The 18,441-nt window shown below is 24.8% G+C and overlaps 4 protein-coding genes across 4 annotated transcripts; 3 read left to right on the top strand and 1 right to left on the bottom strand.

Annotated features, from left to right (window-relative positions):
- Positions 1-40: 40 nt before the first annotated feature.
- PCHAS_1002600 (conserved Plasmodium protein, unknown function) lies at positions 41-451 on the top strand (the record flags this gene model as incomplete). Its single annotated transcript, XM_740785.2, has 2 exons — positions 41-124; positions 257-451. 2 exons carry the CDS (start codon positions 41-43, stop codon positions 449-451), a joined length of 279 nt encoding a protein of 92 aa, XP_745878.2.
- Positions 452-1,028: 577 nt separating this feature from the next.
- PCHAS_1002500 (SET domain protein, putative) lies at positions 1,029-4,585 on the bottom strand (the record flags this gene model as incomplete). The annotated part of the gene is made up of 2 exons (XM_016798244.1): positions 1,029-4,145; positions 4,304-4,585. The coding sequence occupies 2 exons, from the start codon at positions 4,583-4,585 to the stop codon at positions 1,029-1,031; spliced, it is 3,399 nt and encodes a 1,132-aa protein (XP_016655481.1).
- A 4,604-nt stretch (positions 4,586-9,189) lies between these two features.
- Positions 9,190-11,358, top strand: PCHAS_1002400 (alpha/beta hydrolase, putative; the record flags this gene model as incomplete). Its single annotated transcript, XM_733710.2, has 1 exon — positions 9,190-11,358. The coding sequence occupies one exon, from the start codon at positions 9,190-9,192 to the stop codon at positions 11,356-11,358; it is 2,169 nt and encodes a 722-aa protein (XP_738803.2).
- Positions 11,359-14,213: 2,855 nt separating this feature from the next.
- PCHAS_1002300 (pre-mRNA-splicing factor CLF1, putative) lies at positions 14,214-16,992 on the top strand (the record flags this gene model as incomplete). Its single annotated transcript, XM_016798243.1, has 6 exons — positions 14,214-14,240; positions 14,458-15,861; positions 15,960-16,067; positions 16,185-16,283; positions 16,465-16,764; positions 16,894-16,992. The coding sequence occupies 6 exons, from the start codon at positions 14,214-14,216 to the stop codon at positions 16,990-16,992; spliced, it is 2,037 nt and encodes a 678-aa protein (XP_016655480.1).
- Positions 16,993-18,441: the final 1,449 nt, after the last annotated feature.

Raw genomic sequence — 18,441 nt, 5'->3', positions numbered from 1 at the left:
ATATTTTCTTGTCTTTTTCGGTTTATATTAACTTCATAAAATGGAACAAAAAGGAGACAGAAAAAAGAAAAAAAAAAAAAAGGAAAAAGAAAAGGAACCCAGCTACTTCTCCGATACCATAACAGTAAATATCGAAAAAATTATATTACATATATATATGCTTATATGTTTTGCTTTTATCACCGCATTTATTCGATTCTCATTTATATTCATTTTTATACATGTCTATATGTATATTCCCATTTTCTATATATAGTTTTGTGGAACGTTTATGCGTGACTCTATGATAAGCGCAGCCGAAGTTATTCAAAATAATTATTATCCCATTAAAGAATCGTTAATAAATATATACGACCAGTATTTTAGTGAGAACAACCATCACCGTAATACTCGAGTTACTGGGAATGTCCCAATTTTTATGGTGAAGGCAAGTGATACAATGCCAAAATAAGAGCCCAGTCATTTGTTTAGTTTTATTTCTTTTTTTAATAATAGTATGTCGATAAATATTGATTAATTATGGATAATACATATAAACGAAATTAAAATACTCACAAAATAAACATACTTACATATACATATGTATATGCAAAGATATGCGGAAACTTTTGAAAATAGTAATTTTGTCAAAACAAAAAAAATACAATTTTAAAAATATGAATTTTGTGTGTTCGAAATGATAAAGAAAAGAAGAGACAAAAAAATATATATGTAATGATAATAAGATGAAATCGGGTAAGGGGTTACTCTTTCATTTGTCGAAGAAAAAGCATATATATATAAATAAAAATTACACATATATGTCGCATATGTGCACACATACGAAGATTTATATTTTTGACAACATATTTTACAAAGAAATTAGCCCAATTCGGTATGAGCAAAGCGGGTATTAATGTATGCATCAATTTAATTAATGCCATATGACGAAGTAAAGAAAGAAATGTGGGTATGCAAAGTGGTTTCCAAGTAGCATACCACAATCAATCTAGTGGTCAAATATTGTGTTCCTTCAAACTAATTGAGGGTCATAGCTTGAGCCATTCATTATCTTTAATTATTTCGCGATCTCTCTCACCATAATCGATTAGCAATTCCTCTCCTTTTTGTATGTCTCTAGAGGCGATGAAAAAAAGTCTGGGGATTAAATCAACGGTTAATACTTTAGGAATTAAATTTGAATTTTTTTTTGAGTGATTTACTAATCTAGCAAAAGATCTCAAGAAATATTTTTTATTAGCATAATTAATAGCCGCGTCTATACTTTCTTCAGTTCCATCTATACAATATCTTTTATTTTCATGTTTAAAATAGAACATGTAGCAACCTTTTTTTTTATTTTTAATATATGTTTGCTCTCGTTCCATAGCTTCATTATGTGTTAACAATTCACCAACATATTCAAAAACAAAATCAAATTTATTAATTTGCGCATCTGCATATATGCATCTACCTTTTGTAGAGTCAAAAATAACTTTTATACATGCAAACATATTCATTTTAAGATTTTCTTCATATATAATATTTCTACTTTTTTCTTTTAAGTAAGATAATGGAATAATATTAATTTCAGCTTCTTTATCAATGAATAGATCAATAAGCTGTTGTTTATTTAATTTGTTTATAGTTCTATCATATTCATATTTTTCATAATATTCTATCCTTGCCTTTTTTAATTTTTCGATTTTCCTGCTATTTACATTTTGAAGAAATTTATCAATAAAATTTACACTATCTTTTAATTTCATAATTTCTATATCTTGTTTTTTATTTTGTGACTTTTCGTAATAAGGAGCACAGGAATCAGAAAAGTCTACAAGTCTTTGTTTTACTTCTTGCTTGCCATCATTTTCATTTTCTTGTTCTCTTTTTTCAGAAAAAAATTTATATAATTTTTCAAAACACATATCTAGATCGATGATATATTTTCTAAAATGCAAAGATATGTTCCACAAGAGATCAGGAGAATAGGTAGAAATTGTTGTTAATTTTATATTTTCAGTATTTTTTATTAAATAAATTAAAATTTGTATAATAATTTTTTTCGGTAATATCTTTACCTTATCATAACTATGACATGCATCATTAAATTTAACATATATATAATCTCCTTGCTTTAATTTTTTTTCTAAGCATTTATCTTTTTTGCTAATAAAAGTAAATATAATATCTGCATCGGTATCTATTTCTGTGCTTTCAGATATGTCTTCTAGTTTCAGATTCTGATCGTTGCAATCTTTTTTGAATTCAGTAGAGAGGTTATTTGGAGGTAGGTGATTTGTGTCTGTTGTTCCTTCTTTTGATAAGGCATTTCCTTCCGTCTCACATTTCTCTTTAGTAGCAATTCCCTCTTTGGAATTCGAATAGGATTGGCCTTTTATATCACCATTTTCTGTGGCAATGCATTCATCCTGAAATGTATGACAGTTGTCTTGAGGTTTCGAAGTTAATTTTTGGGCATCGCGTTCTGTTGGTATATATTTTTTAAAGTAATTAAAAATGTCATTATCTTCAAAATTTTGAACATCATTTTTAATTTTTTGTTCTGATAATTCGTATAAATAATTTTGGTTTTTAAAATGCTCTTTTTTATCACATGTGTAAAAATCTTCATCATCGATTATAAATATTTTATAATTTTTTTTATAAAAAGTTTCAATTCGCTCGAAACTTTTAGATAAAGAATTTAAATGTGGCTTTTTCTTGTCCAAAATATTTTTTAGTATTTTATTTATATATAAATCTATACAATCTTTACCGAATTTATTTTTTTTAAATATGTGATGATTAATTTTATTTTGTTGATCTTCCAAATTATTATAAAACATATTTTTAAAACAATTTACATATTCATAATTTTCTAATTTATATAATTTGGATGATTCTAAAATAAGTTTTGTATTGTCGTTTAAATTAATCGGTTTATTAGTGCTATTTTCCTCAATAGATATATTTTTTGTTTTTAAATATTGTTCATTTTCTTTCTTTATTTCGGTATCATTTTCGATGCTAGTATCTTCTATATTGATACAATGATTTTCCATTCCTTCTAATTTTGTTGAGCTATTATTATTAGCATTTTTATTATCTATTTCTTTTCCGAAGTCCTTATATTTTAATTTGTCTATTGTGTTCTTTTCATCATGTATATTGTTTTGTGATTGACCAACATGAGAACGATTGAAATTATTTTCTCGGCAATGCTTATCAGTTTCAAAATATTCATTATGTTCTCCATCTTTTACACCTGTATTTCCTTCAGTGGAATTTTCGTGGCTAGTAACTATAGAATCGTCTTTTCCATCATCATCGTCAGTCATATCGTTACTACTACTATGGCAATAATACCATGTTTTCCTTTTCTTCCTTTTTGCACTATTATTAGTAGGAATATTATTATCTGTGTCACTAATGACAATTGGTTTTTCTTCATTCCCATTTTTTTCATTTTTTTGAGTATTACAACTACTATTATTAATGATTTGACTTTTATTTTCTGTATCTTCCGTTTTTACTTTATTTTGATTAAGAACTGTTTTTTTTTTCTGCATTTTGATTAACTTGTTTAAATTGGCATTTTCCTTTTCATTAGTAAGACAAGAAAAGTTATTAATGTTGCTGGACTTTTTTTGGTTACATTTATCAGCATTTTTATTTTTAACATTATTAGTGCTATAAGAAAAAGATTGATTTTTATTTTTTTTTCCAGCCTCTTCTATTTTTATTTTTAAGCGATACCATTTTGCTTCATTAATAGAATTTGAATTATTTTCTAAAATATTGTTATTATTTTTTAATCCATTTAAATGTGAATATTTTATTTGATCATTATTAAGAATATTACCATTTTTACTATCATGTTTATTAGTATTTTCATTTCTTCTTTTATTTAATTCATAGCCGTTCAACTGGTTGCCTTTTGTATTTTCATATTTTTTATATGCGCTATTGTAAATGGATGTGTACATATCCAATTCGTCATATATATTGTATTTATTAATACAATCTTGGATTCCCAATTTTGTATTTATATTTAGCCTCTGTCTTTTTACCTTAGACTTTTCGAATAAAAAATGAAGACTCCAGAAGTAATAACGATCATAAATTAGAAGAGGAATATGATTGTTCCGGTATCCACATATAGGCTACATTCATTGATAAAGAGAAATTAATGAATATGTAGATGAGTAAATATATATATGGCAACGGATAAAACATAGGAGTAAAAACACTTATTTGTTTGGAGAAAAGAATCAACATATATAAATATTTTTTCTATTATTTTACTTTTTTTGGTACATACCGATATATCAAGTGCTATGTTACAACTGTCATCGTCAAACAATAGATACACCTTGGATATTATAGAGGTATCATTCCCCTGATTTATAGGATTTTTATTTAAATCATCAAAATATTTTGATAGATCTGCATATAATGGTATATGCACGATCGAATCTAACTTTTCTTTTTCAATCCATATTATGGATACTAAATCTTTGAAAGAAGAGTTATTATTTTCAAATGTATCATTATCGGTGTGCTTACTGCTTTCAAAGGTTGTATTTGTTTTGGTTTTTTTCATTTTTCGAATTATCTAGCATGATACATGTATATATATCCATATGTACTTACAATATTCATATATAGATATATATATATGTGTTTATTTATATGTGGAAATGTGCATGGGTGTCCCCTTTCTTTCAAACGGAATTCAGATGAAAGAAATATATATGCATATTGAAAATACAACCGTATTGTACATTTTTCTCAAAATTATGAATAAAAAAAATACAAAAATTCACTAGCACGGGAATTTTGTTCGATATACGCGTGGTTCGATATTTTGAAATATGTATAATGAAAATAAAAAATAAAATACAATGAGTAAAAAGAATGTAACTTAAAAATTTTTTTTAATATTAAAAATAATAAAAACGAAATAAGAATATCTTCAAAGAGGACAGGAAATAACAAAGTTCAATGAAAATAATAAGGTTGTGTATAACAATATAAGAATAATTAATAAAAGGTTTTAATAAATTAAAAAAATACATAGTAAATAAAGATCTCGAAAATACACAAGTAAATAATCATTGTGTTTATATGCACGCATATAATATATCCATAATTCGTATAGCCAAGATATTATAAGGCATATAAAATTGTGTATACATACAAATTTTTACTAAAATAAAATGGTGATAAAGCAATAAAATGTGTAAATTCAATGGATTTTAGTATATCAATATTACATTTATATGGATATTAGATTTTTTTCATGCAAGATAACTATCTTTTATATTTTAAAAATTATAATTTCAGTTATTTTGCAAAAAAGGGTGTGTGTAATCATTAATTTTTTAATGTTTTGCAACAATTATTTATATATTATTTATGTGAAAAAGACGATATATGGGGAAATAAAATAAAATTCTATATATTTATATTCTTTATTGTAAACAGTAAACTCTTTTTTTTAAAGAAAAAATGAATAAAAAATATCAGAATAATACATATATATATTATATATGTATGTAAGAGGTTTACTTATTTTGTTGAATGGTGATCGGCTTTGTATAATTAATAGCAACTTTATAATATAAACCATGTATGCCTTTTTTAGATAGTATTTTTCGTTTTAATAATACATAAAAATTAGCTATTTAAATAATATACGATCACTTAGTAACAGAAACAAAGCCATGAATCTACTGAAGGGTTAAAAACTGCTAATACATATATACTTACTACCATAATATGATAATATGGATAATAATAACACCCAATTTGTACGGTTGTACATATATATTTACTTAACAACCCTATATGGCCATATTTTTAAGATTTATATTCAAGCTTTTATTTTCTTATGAAAACCCTTTTCTTTTATTATATCATAAGATTATATATATGCGTCTTATATACTTTACATATTTATGCGAAGTAAATGATATTGTGCTCATATAAGCCGTAGTATCAATTATGTAGCTTTAAAATGCTGCAAATATTGTAATTCCATAAACCCTCATGGATGCTTTGATTATGCACAATTCTGTTGTTATATATATTATACACATATGTAGCACATACACATAATTATAATGAAATTTAATTAATTCTACAAATAAACGAACATAAGATAAACGAGCTTTTTTTAAATGCAATAAAAAAACAAAAGAAATAATTTTGTTTTCTTTATAAAACAATAAAAAATGAAAATATATGAAAAAAAGAAGCTAACTGATTTAGCGATATTCAATGTTACATGTTTGTGTATAATAAGAATTAATATTAAAAATGGTGGTAAAAAATTTTTTCAGTGCAGTAAGAAACTTATTTTTGAAAAATAAAAATAATGAAATTTGGCTTGAAAAAAAAAACTTTAAACAATAAAAATAAATATGTGGTTGTATATATATATTTTTTTGCATATATTAAAATTAAGCAGTGGACAATATTTGTTATATATATTTAATTATATTTGGTAATGTGAATATATGCCTAAATAAACAAAGAAAAAACATATACAAACAATAGTTGCATAACTATAAAGTGCTATATGCAATGTTGTTAAATTTTGAGTATCCTTGCTTATATTATTTGTGTATAATACTATACATATTACAAAAAAATGTATATTAAAATTATTATGCATATTTTTTTATATTTGAAAAAAACTTAAACATTAAAATTTTTTTATATATATAGTTTGATTTTTGTTCCTTTTAAAGATTTTAAAAATAATAAAACGAAGAAAAGATTTATGCTAATTTTTTAAAGTGGGAGCTTGTAGTGTATATTTAAAAAAATATATATTTATTTGTTGCATATATTCCCTTATATATTTGCTTGCTATTTTTATGATATTTTATATTTTTTCGAGCCTATAAGTTTTTTTATGTATAACTAATTCATTGATATGTAGACTTGTTTGCGTACATTTGTATATATAGTATTTGATAAATATATGCATGGTTGTAAAATATATTTTGTGAAAATAAGTATGCATATTCCTTTAATACCGTTTTTCAGGTATATTTGTGTTAGTAATTATTATTATGTTTGCTTATAATTATTAATGGTTATTTTTTAAGTAAATATTCCTTAATTTAAGATCAAATTATTTAAAAAATATATTATGTAAGTATATATATTTATGTAGTTATTTTATAATTAAAATGAAAGAAAAGCAAACAAATATTTCTATAAAATTTTTGAATTATATTTATCATTTTATATACACGCTTTTATGACTCGATATTTTTGTTTGTTTTTTGTACGTCCGCATGTATAATAAATGTGCAGATACGTATTTACTTATGTATAATTTATACATCATTTTCTTCTTTTACAATAAAACAAATATTTATAACAGTCTATAATAGACTTAATTTTTTACTGTTGTAGTTTTCTTTTCACGGATTAAAAAATATGCAAAAAAGAGCTATCAAAATTGTTAGTATTACATAGACATACATAAGTAATGGAATAATATATTTAAATTAATTTTTGTGACAACTCCATGTTTTAATAATATACAGGTGTGTGTATGCGCATATGATATTGTATGGCATTTTTTAAGCTTTATATAGTATTTAATTTGTTTCCTTTTAACTTGTGTATGAATTAATAATTGTTTATTTCATATATTAATGAAAGTAGAATACATTTCCAAAATATATATATGACTGTTTTGTGATCATATTTTCCAAGCCTACATTTGAGAATAAAACAACTCTCAAAGTAGAGCAATATATTTATATATATATGTATGTGTGAATAGTTACATTTTTTAATACTGTCATAGTAACAAAATATAATCAATAATTTATTGTGTTGTTATTAGTTTTTTAATGTAAATTTATTATAATTGTTTAGATTTTATGCTTTGTATTTTTATATATTTTGGTATTTGTTTATACATATTTAGTATATTCTTATTGTTACTTTTTTATGTTGTGTGCACAGTGTTTTGAAGTAAATATATATTTTTCTTTGTATTATATAAATAGGCATTTAAAAAAATTAATTTAATTACGTGTGCGTCTAAACACATGTACATATATTGTATCCAAATATAATATATATTTTTTATAAATTAGTTCTAAAAATAGAAGCGATTCATATTGTTTTGTGTGCATTTTCAAGTAGTGTATATTATTTATAGGTTTATAAATAATCGAAGGATTTGTATATAATAGAATATGAAAACAAAATTTGTAGACACCAAAAGAAAAATATAGGATAAAATAAGGGTAAGAAAATGTTATTTTAGATGCATTTCATTGACAGTGGTTCGTGTTTTTTATAACGTTATATATATATAATTAGTTACTATTGGCATTACTACATGTATATAATAACAATTTTCATTGTTGAAAAAACATAATTGCGTTGTAAAATAATAATACATATATTTTTATTTTGTGTTGTTATGTCAATGTAAACAAATTCTTTAAATATATACATATTTTGTGTTTTGTTATTGTGCATTTTAAAATTATATAAAAATTGCTCTTTTAATGTTTAAAATTTTAATTAAAAAAAATATAAATGTAATTGCATTTAATGTTATAACAAAGTTTGTAAATTATTAATTTGGGGGGAAAATATTGAAACGTTATATTTTTTATTTACTTTAATATTATTAATTTTTTTCATTTCTTTTTTTGTATATCGGAATTTAATTAAAAAATATATGTATATTGCATTTATATATTTGTACACAATTTATATTATAATTTTTTACGTGCATGCATATATTTATATGCAATGTCCATTTTTTAGTATCATATATTATATGGAAACTATATTTTTAAATTTTTAGTTTTACATATAATTTTTTTACATTGTCTATGGTAAAACTGATAGTATATTTATTATGCGTGTATATTAGAATTATTGTGCATATATATACAGATTATATATGCAGTTTAAAATAAACGCGCATGGTAACTACATAGTGTATTTTATAAATTTTCATTATTTTTTACTATTTTATATTTGATTATTATATGTATATATTTGCATCCTTTTTTATTTGAAAAAAGAAAAGAAAAATAATTCACCAATTTATTATACTAGAAGTTTATTAAAATAGACAGTGATTAATGAGTTGGAAAGTTTTTCAATTGCTTTTATACAAATTATACGAAAGATAATAAATAATTAAGAGAAGGTGCAATGGGTAATACGGTACTAAATTATTTTGTCTTTCGCCCACATCCACCGAGTTATTCAATCAACAATGCAAATTTACATTTTATGAAAACAAAACATGGAAGTTCTATATGCGGTTTTTATTTAAACAATAATGAAGATACAACAATATTGTTTAGTCATGGAAATGCAGAAGATATAGGTGATGTTGTAGAGTATTATAATAACTATTGTAAGTGTATAGGTGTAAATATGTTTTTGTATGACTATAGCGGGTATGGTCATAGCACAGGGTATCCTAGTGAAGAGCATGTATATAATGATGTAGAAGCGGTATATAGTTATATGACTAAAACATTATGTATCCCAGGAGGAAGCATAGTAGCATATGGTAGAAGTTTAGGCTCTACTGCCTCTGTACATATTGCTACAAAAAAAAAAATAAAGGGTTTAATACTTCAATGTCCAATAGCGTCAATACACCGAGTGAAACTTCGATTAAAGAGCACATTACCCTTTGATTTTTTTTGTAATATAGATAAAATATCTAATGTTAAATGTCCTGTTTTATTTATACATGGTACGAATGATACATTGATACCATATCAAGGAACAGTGGACATGATTATGAGAACAAAAGTAAATACATATTATGCCCTTATTGAAGGAGGCGGCCATAATAATTTAGAAAGGTGTTATTATAAGCAATTACATACATCTATTTTTGCATTCCTTCATATTTTGAAAACTAATGTACACGAGGGTATGAAAATTTCACATGACATCGCATCATTAAGTCTTTTCGAATTCATAAAAAAATATACATTAAATGAAGATCCTGCTCAAATGAAATTAAAAAATGTTATGAATAAAATTAAAAAATCCAATTATGAAACAAAACCTGAAAAAAAACGTAATTCACCATTATATCGAATAGATCTAAACCCTCCTCAACTGTCAGATAGCGAAAATAATGATAATATATTTAAAAAATCCCGAGAAAGTAGCAATGCGAGCAGATCTTATCCATCTTTGACAAGTATCAGTACTATATTCGACACAGACGAATCGACAGCTGACGGAATTCCGAATAAAGCATTTAGTGAAAATAGCAATAATATGAGTCTTGAAGATATTTCAGCATTTTTGTGTAATAATATACCCATTCGACATTTGTATAAAATTAGAAGATGGGAAAAAAGTATTATTGAGAATTATAATAAAAATAAGAAACTAGAAATTGATAAAAATGAAATCAAGGAACTATATCGTGATTACTTGTATGGACCACCTGATATTGATGTATACAATTTCAATAATAACAATTCGTATACATGTACTAAATTGGAGAATATAAAACAAAATACAAAAGACAGCAATTTTATAGGTGGAAGTAACACTAGTAAAATTGGAAGTAGCGCTAGTAAAATTGGAAGTAACGCTAGTAAAAGTGGAAGTAACACTAGCAAAACTGGAAGTAACGCTAGTAAAAGTGGAAGTAACACTAGTAAAATTGGAAGTAACACTAGCAAAACTGGAAGTAACGCTAGCAAAACTGGAAGTAGCGCTAGTAAAAGTGGAAGTAAAATCAAAAGTGATAATGGTAAGAATAAAATAATTTATGATGCTTCTGGAAAATTAGACGGAAATAACAATAGTATTGCATCGAAAAAAGGGGAAAAAAATGGAAGTGCCAACTACATATATAACCAAAAGAAAAGCATGAATACAAAGAGTAATTTAAAAAGTGATAATAAACAAGGTTTAGAAAAAATGCCCTCAAATGGAGCAAGTGGTAGTATGAGTTCTACAAAAAGAGAAGAATTATCAAGCAGAGAAGGGATAGCAAATTTTTGTAATATAAAAAGTGAATCAAATATAAGTAGTAATATGTCTGCAACTAGCGATAAGAAAATCATCGCTAAGAAGGGAAATAAAAGTAGAACTAATAGCCATGAAAAGGGTGGTAGTAATTCCAGTGGTAATATTAGTGTAAATGACCCACCGAAGAGTGATGCTTCTAAATGTTATTGGAGTGATAAGGTGGGTAATAATAAAATTGAAATAAATAAGTTGAAGGGAAAAATTCAAGTAAATAATAATAACATTAGTAAGTATTATGAAACTTCACCTAATGAAACAAACTTTTTTGATATTCCTCAAGAAAATAATGCTTTGGAATCCTCAAATTAAAAAATAGTAATCAAATCGTAATCAAAGAGTATATTGAGAATGGAAATAGGTTAATTACATTGGGAATTAAAATAAAAAATAAAAATTTATAAAAAAATATTAACAATAAAATAGATTCGTTTAATGATTTGATTTATGCAGGGCACAGTAATGATATAAGAAACTTTGATAAAAATAATAAAATTTCAAAAACACTAATAAAGATTCTATTACTAATAACAATATTATGATAAACAGTATTAACAAACTTTTTTCCAATTATCCTAATTCAAATAAAAAATTGATATAATATTAAGCATGCATGAGAAATGTTTATATTATAAATATACAAACATGAAAATAATTTATTTTTTTAACTGAATGCTAAGACATGGCTATAGTGTGCAGAATTACCCTGTATGCATACTTTTGAGAATTGAAAAAAATGATCTTTTATTTGGGTTACGTTTTTTCTCGTTGTTTTTGTAAAAATGGAAACGAAAATGATGCAAGTGGTAATGGTAGCACACACAAGCCCGTAGTTATTTTTTATGGGTTATTCTACGATTGGTTAAGAGAGGCTGAAAATTATTGAAACATGCAATATTATTAATATACACGAGATAGTGTGAGAACGAGTGATACTACTAGAAATATATGCTTATGGAGAAAGTTAAATAAGCTAAATTTTATGAGAAGAGGATGCGCTATAATATAAATCCAAGCTTTGTGAAGTTAATTTTTTTATGCATATGTTTTTTTTCATTTTTTGTATTATTTTAATACATAATTTTTATTTAATTTTAGAGATAAATATTTACAAGAGTGTAAATATTTTAATGGGTAGAAGCGTTAGAGAAATAAATAATTAATTTTGTCTAAATTTGAGCATGTGGCGATGAATCAAGGGAACGGATAAATCATCAAAATATATGCGAAATTGAATTACATAATTTGAAAGGAAAACAATGAATTACAAGCACAATCATCTAAGTGCGGATATACAGTATGAATATATATAAGTATGTATGGGGGTGTAGTATTTCGTATAATGGAAGATAGATTTACTTACACCGAATGTTCACATTATTTATCACTGATTATCCCTTTTGAAAACTAAAAATAAAACAAACCAATTTTTAACACCACCCATATGTGTATATAAGTGGTGATACAGTAATCTCCATGATAAGTATTGCTTATTATTATCAAAATTTGTATTTTATTTGATTTTTTCTTTATTTGTTTTTTTTCGAAACAAATACCAATTTTTATTAATATTTTTTGCCAATATATGCTATATTAAAAAATATAATGTATAAAATTTTGTTAATGTACATATATAAAACGACGGATAGTATTATATATGCCTCGTCAATTTATACCCTTATATTTTTTCACACATGCATACATATGTATATGCATGAATAGTTTATGGAAATAATAATGGTTATGTATTTTGGTGCAGGCATGTTTTTTTACGAAACGTCATTATTTCATTGTTTAGTTTCATATTGTTTTGTTTTATCTGTTTTATTTTAATACTTTCCTTTTAATTTTTTTCTTTTTTAATAAATTATTTGAACTAACTTTTATTAAAAGCATTTTCACTTTTACTTGTTAAAGGCAAGCAAGTAGTTGGCAGCGTAAAATTTTCAAAGACGTCAACTAAAGGCAAAGTAAGCATGCGCATATATTTAGGATCAAAAGGTATGATATTGAATTCTTTTATTTTTAAATATAGTAAAAATGCTTATTTGTAAGAAGGGGGGAGATATGTCTATGCTTTATGGAAATAAATATTCTATAATGAATAGAAAGATGAAAAAATAAGAGAAATAAAACAATAATTGTAATTATATTTGGGGTAATAATAGCAATATTGCTTATTCTAAATGAAATACATAATGTCCACATTTAAGAATCAAAATATATATAAAATGATAAGAAATTGTAATAATAATATATATAGTATGTTTCCAAATATGGACATACGCACACTTTTATCGTGATATATTTTATCACGAAGCTTTCTTAAAAATTGTTGTATTCCATAAATGAATTGCCTCTTGAAGCGCTGTTATGAATATTGCGGAATAGAGGATAAGATGTTTATTTTCCATTTTTTTATTTTTATTTTTTTTTTTCACATAGCTAAAATTTTCGATTTTATTCAAATCAGAACGTCTTTGCTATTTTATTATAAATAGTTTTTTACATCAATATGTGAAAAAAAAAATTAATGGATAATAACCGAAAATTCCCAAATTCAGTTTATAGCAAAAATTGCTGATAGCTGTTTAACTAAATTCAAATTTTTGTAACGTTTTTTTTGCCAATAATAGGTAAATATTTTTTTGAATACCTTTTTTATTTGATGAAAATATTATGGAGGTTATCGTTCCAGAGGAAAATATATTATGTATGTATATATTTTTTTTTCAGTGAATAATTATTTTGATAAATTTACAAAATGAAAACTAGTAGAATGAAAGGACGAAAAAAAGGAATAATGAAATAGAAAAATATTTTGAGCACAGCTAAATATTATATATAATTTTTTGTTTGTTTGCTAACAAAAAAAATTGCCTTTAAAATGATGCGTTAATAATTTGTTTATTGTTTTTATTCGTGATTTTGTTTACTGCTTTTTTGGCGTTTCCCATATTATGTAATTTTTTCGTAAAAAGGTTCAGTATGAACTTGCGAAACTTGACGAGGGAAAAAATAAAAATGCAGTTATTGCAGAATACGAAAACTTATTTTTTATATATTTTATAGTAGATTATATTTTTCTCCTTTTCTATTCTTTTAACTAAAAAATCGAAACAAAATATGCGGTAAGGAAATACACTACTTCGAACCCTAAGAGCAATATGTATACAAACAGTAAAAACGTTCAGGTAAGAGGCTAAGCGAAAAATCTTACGAATGATGAAAAGGACATATCCCCTATAAATTTTCATGCATATCATGTGAAGATATCACCTACTAATATTTGCGTTATATACTGCGTTTTGAGGGGAGGAAAAAAGTCTTATTTATCATGTTTCGACTATGTATTTCATTTTATCGTAAAAATTGTGTATCCATATTACAACTTTTATTTTTTTGTATCAGGTCAAGAATAAAAACGCCGCAGATGTGCAAATTACGGCAGAGCAACTCATTAAAGAAGCATTAGACTTTGAAGAGGTTGAGAAAAAAGTAAATTACAATTTAATAGATGAAGATGAGCTAAATGAATATAAAATTTCTAAGCGAAAAGAATTTGAAGACTCGATAAGAAAAAGACGATATTTAATAAATACATATATAAAATATGCATTATGGGAAATTAAACAAAAAGATATAAAAAGATGTAGATCTATTTTTGAAAGAGCATTGAATATTGATTACACAAATAAAAATTTATGGTTGAAATATATAGAAGTCGAATTAACAAATAAGAATATTAATAGTGCTAGGAATTTATTAGAAAGAGTGGTTTTATTATTACCTTTAGAAAATATATTTTGGAAAAAATATGCACATTTAGAAGAGATATTAAATAATTTTGTTAATGCTAGAAATATATATGAACGATGGGTTAAGTGGAAAATTGATGAAACTGCTTTTTTATGTTATATAAATTTTGAAGAACGGTGTAAAGAAATAAATAAATGTCGAGAAATTTTTGAACGCCTTATTGTTAGTATACCTAAATTAGAATGCTTTTATAGATTTATAAAATTTGAAAAGAAATATAAAAATATTAGTAGAGCTAGAGCATGCTATGAAAAATGTATAGAGTTATTGCCATCACAATTTTTAGATCAGCACTTTTATATACATTTTTCTAAATTTGAGGAAGAAAATAATGAATATGAAAGATGCCGAAAAATATATATAGAAGCACTAAAAAGATTACCACGTGAAAATAGTGATATTTTATATAAAAATTTTTTACAGTTTCAAAAAAAATATTCTGAAAAAGAGGAATTAGATCAAACATTGTTATATAATGAAAGGATAAATTTTGAAGAAGCACTAAAAAAAACTCCTAATGATTATGATATTTGGTTTAATTATATAAAATTAGAAGAACAGAATATTAACTTAATAAATAAAGAAAAATCGATAATACGCATAAGAGAGTTATACGAAAGAGCTATAAGTATAATACCACAAATATGCACTAAAAAATATTGGAAACGTTATATATATTTATGGATTAATTATTCTGTTTTTGAAGAATTATATGCAGATAATATAGATCGAGCTCGAAAGGTTTATAGCAATATATTTAAAATACTTAGCAAGCAAAATTTTACATTTAAAAAAATTTATATCCTTTATGCAAATTTTGAAATCAGACAAATGGACATTGATAAAGTACGAGCTATATTTAATCATGCTATTGAAAATGTAAAAAATGAAAAAATATTCCAAGAGTACTGTGATATGGAATTACGCCTTGGTAACGTCAAAGAGTGTAGAACTATATACTCCAAGTATGTGGAAGCCTTTCCGTTTAACTCGAAGGTAAGAGTCATTTTATGGATCAGCCTGCAATACATTAATGCTACCGATTCGCATATACTTGTATTTTTATATATTTTTTCTTGCATTTTTCATTACAGGCATGGATCGCCATGATCAATTTCGAACTATCCTTAGATGAAATTGAACGAGCTAGGCAAATCGCTGAAATAGCCATACATATAGATGACATGAAACTTCCGGAATTGGTAATTTTGTGTGAATAATAAAAATATAATTTGCCTACATCGATATATAAGTTCAAGTATGTTCATATTTTTTGAATATGCTATAAATTCTGCTTAAATTTTACATCCTATTCACAGATATGGAAAACCTACATCGACCTTGAAATCAACTTGCAAGAATACGAAAATGCAAGCAAACTTTACGAAAGATTGCTCAATATTACTCAGCATTACAAGGTAAGGATTAATCCTCATTGATGAAAAAGGAAAATGGAAATAAAAGGAGAAATGAAAAAAGACATTTCTTTTTACTATTATATCACGATTTTTAGCTTATTATGTTGCTTCGTACTTTTTATTCTCCAACTTATTTTATTTTGCTATTTTATATTTTTTGTTTGCTTTTCTCTGTTCTTAGGTGTACAAAAGCTATGCAGAGTTTCAGTATGTATACTTGGACAATATAAGCAAATGCAGAGAAATACTGGAAAATGGGATTGAATTTTGCAAAAAAAATGAGCTAACAAATGAAAGATCAATACTGTTAAATTTTTTGTATGAAATTGAAAAGGATCATGGGGATAATGAAATTATAGAGAAAACCTTAAAAAGGTTACCAAAAAAAGTAAAGAAGAAAAAAATAATTAAAAGCAATGACGACGAAGTGGTAGAGGAATTTATCACTTACGTTTTCCCCGACGACAAAGCACAGTCACAGGTAAAGAAAAAATATCATAAAAATATAAGAAAAATACGAAAACATGAAAATGAGCCGTTTGGTTCATCACTGCATTATGCGCCCATATGCATGTACATTCTATATACACTTTTTGTTTTCCTTCAACAGAACATGAAGATATTACAAAAGGCCATGGAGTGGAAGAAGAAGATGGAAAAACACGAAAAGGAGCAAAAAAATGAGAAAGAATCTCCCCAAGAAATATAATCCATCAAAAGTAAATAATAAAAGCAAAGAAAAAAGTAATATTCATCCACTATGAACTTTTTTGTATATTTGGAAATACTAATGAAAGTAATAGGGCGAAAATGCATATATTTTTTTTGCTTTTTCACAAAGGATTACTTTTTATTGCGTGAATACATGCTCTTATTTTTCCTTTTTAATCAATGTACAAATATGTATATGTCCATATATGTATAAAGGTGTGTATGCACGATATCCATTTTTTATGTTTTCATTTGTTTCTTTATTATTACCATATCTTTAAGTCTAAAGAGTGTTATGTTTAGTATGCATTTCATTCTTCCAAACCATTAATATGTAACATTATAAAAAAATATTAATTAAAAAAATAACCATTATAAAAATTTTAATACGAAATTAGCACATATATATGCTATGCATTTTCTCCATATAAAAAATTGGTAGAATAAAGAAAATATATAATGCCAAAAATCCGCAACGTATTAAGTAATTTTATTTAATTCGCTCACAGTGAAATAACGATATGCATATTAAATGGGATGAGAAAAAAAGATATATAGATGAGTTTCACCCATTTGGAAATTGTAGGCAAATTGGGGAATAAAAAAGAAACCCAGAAAATTGATTTATTCATTTGTTTATTTATTTTTTTATTTTGTTTCCTTCAATGATATAATAACCCATCAGAAAGAGACAGAGGAAACAAAATAATAAATAACTACATAAATGAAAATATAAATCTGAAAAATAATGTTTAGCACGTTTGCATATATTGTTGCATTTTTTATTATAAAAAAGTGGGAATATTATTTCGAGGGTGGATAAATTAGCAAGGGCACACACACTATGCATCTACTATAGTGGGAATTATATTATCATTATAATATGTATTTATATAGCATTGTATATGCATATTATATTATAAATTCGAATATGCATTGTAAAAAAGTTCATAGGTTGAAAGTTTCTTCTGTGATTTATAAAAAAAATATGATTAGAAATGCTCTTGTGCTATTAGATACGTATTGGAACATAGCAAATGCATGCGTTAATAATAAAAACGATTAAGTATTAATGTGTATGAACATGACAATACTACACATATTGATATTTATGTATGTACTCAGCATTTTGCGTTTGTTTAACTGTATATAGCTTACTATTACATTTATTAAAAAAAATCGAGGTATCTAAAATGAAAAGAATTTTGAGCATCGAGAAAAAATAAGCATACGGATATTTCTTTAAGAAATATTATGCAAATAAGTAAATGATGCTATAACTGAATGCATTATATCAATAATGTAAATATAAAATTTTTAAGAATGCTTAATAGGAAAGAACTAATAAAAGATGTTTTTTTAAATCGTCATACCAATTTTATAACCATTATTTTGGTAGTTGGAGCCAAAGAAATATAATTTATTTCACATATATCCATATTATAAT

The sequence above is a fragment of the Plasmodium chabaudi genome (assembly GCF_900002335.3).
Source record: "Plasmodium chabaudi chabaudi strain AS genome assembly, chromosome: 10".
In the NCBI taxonomy this organism is placed as follows: Eukaryota; Apicomplexa; class Aconoidasida; order Haemosporida; family Plasmodiidae; genus Plasmodium; species Plasmodium chabaudi.
This window is presented reverse-complemented; position numbering and strand designations above follow the sequence as displayed.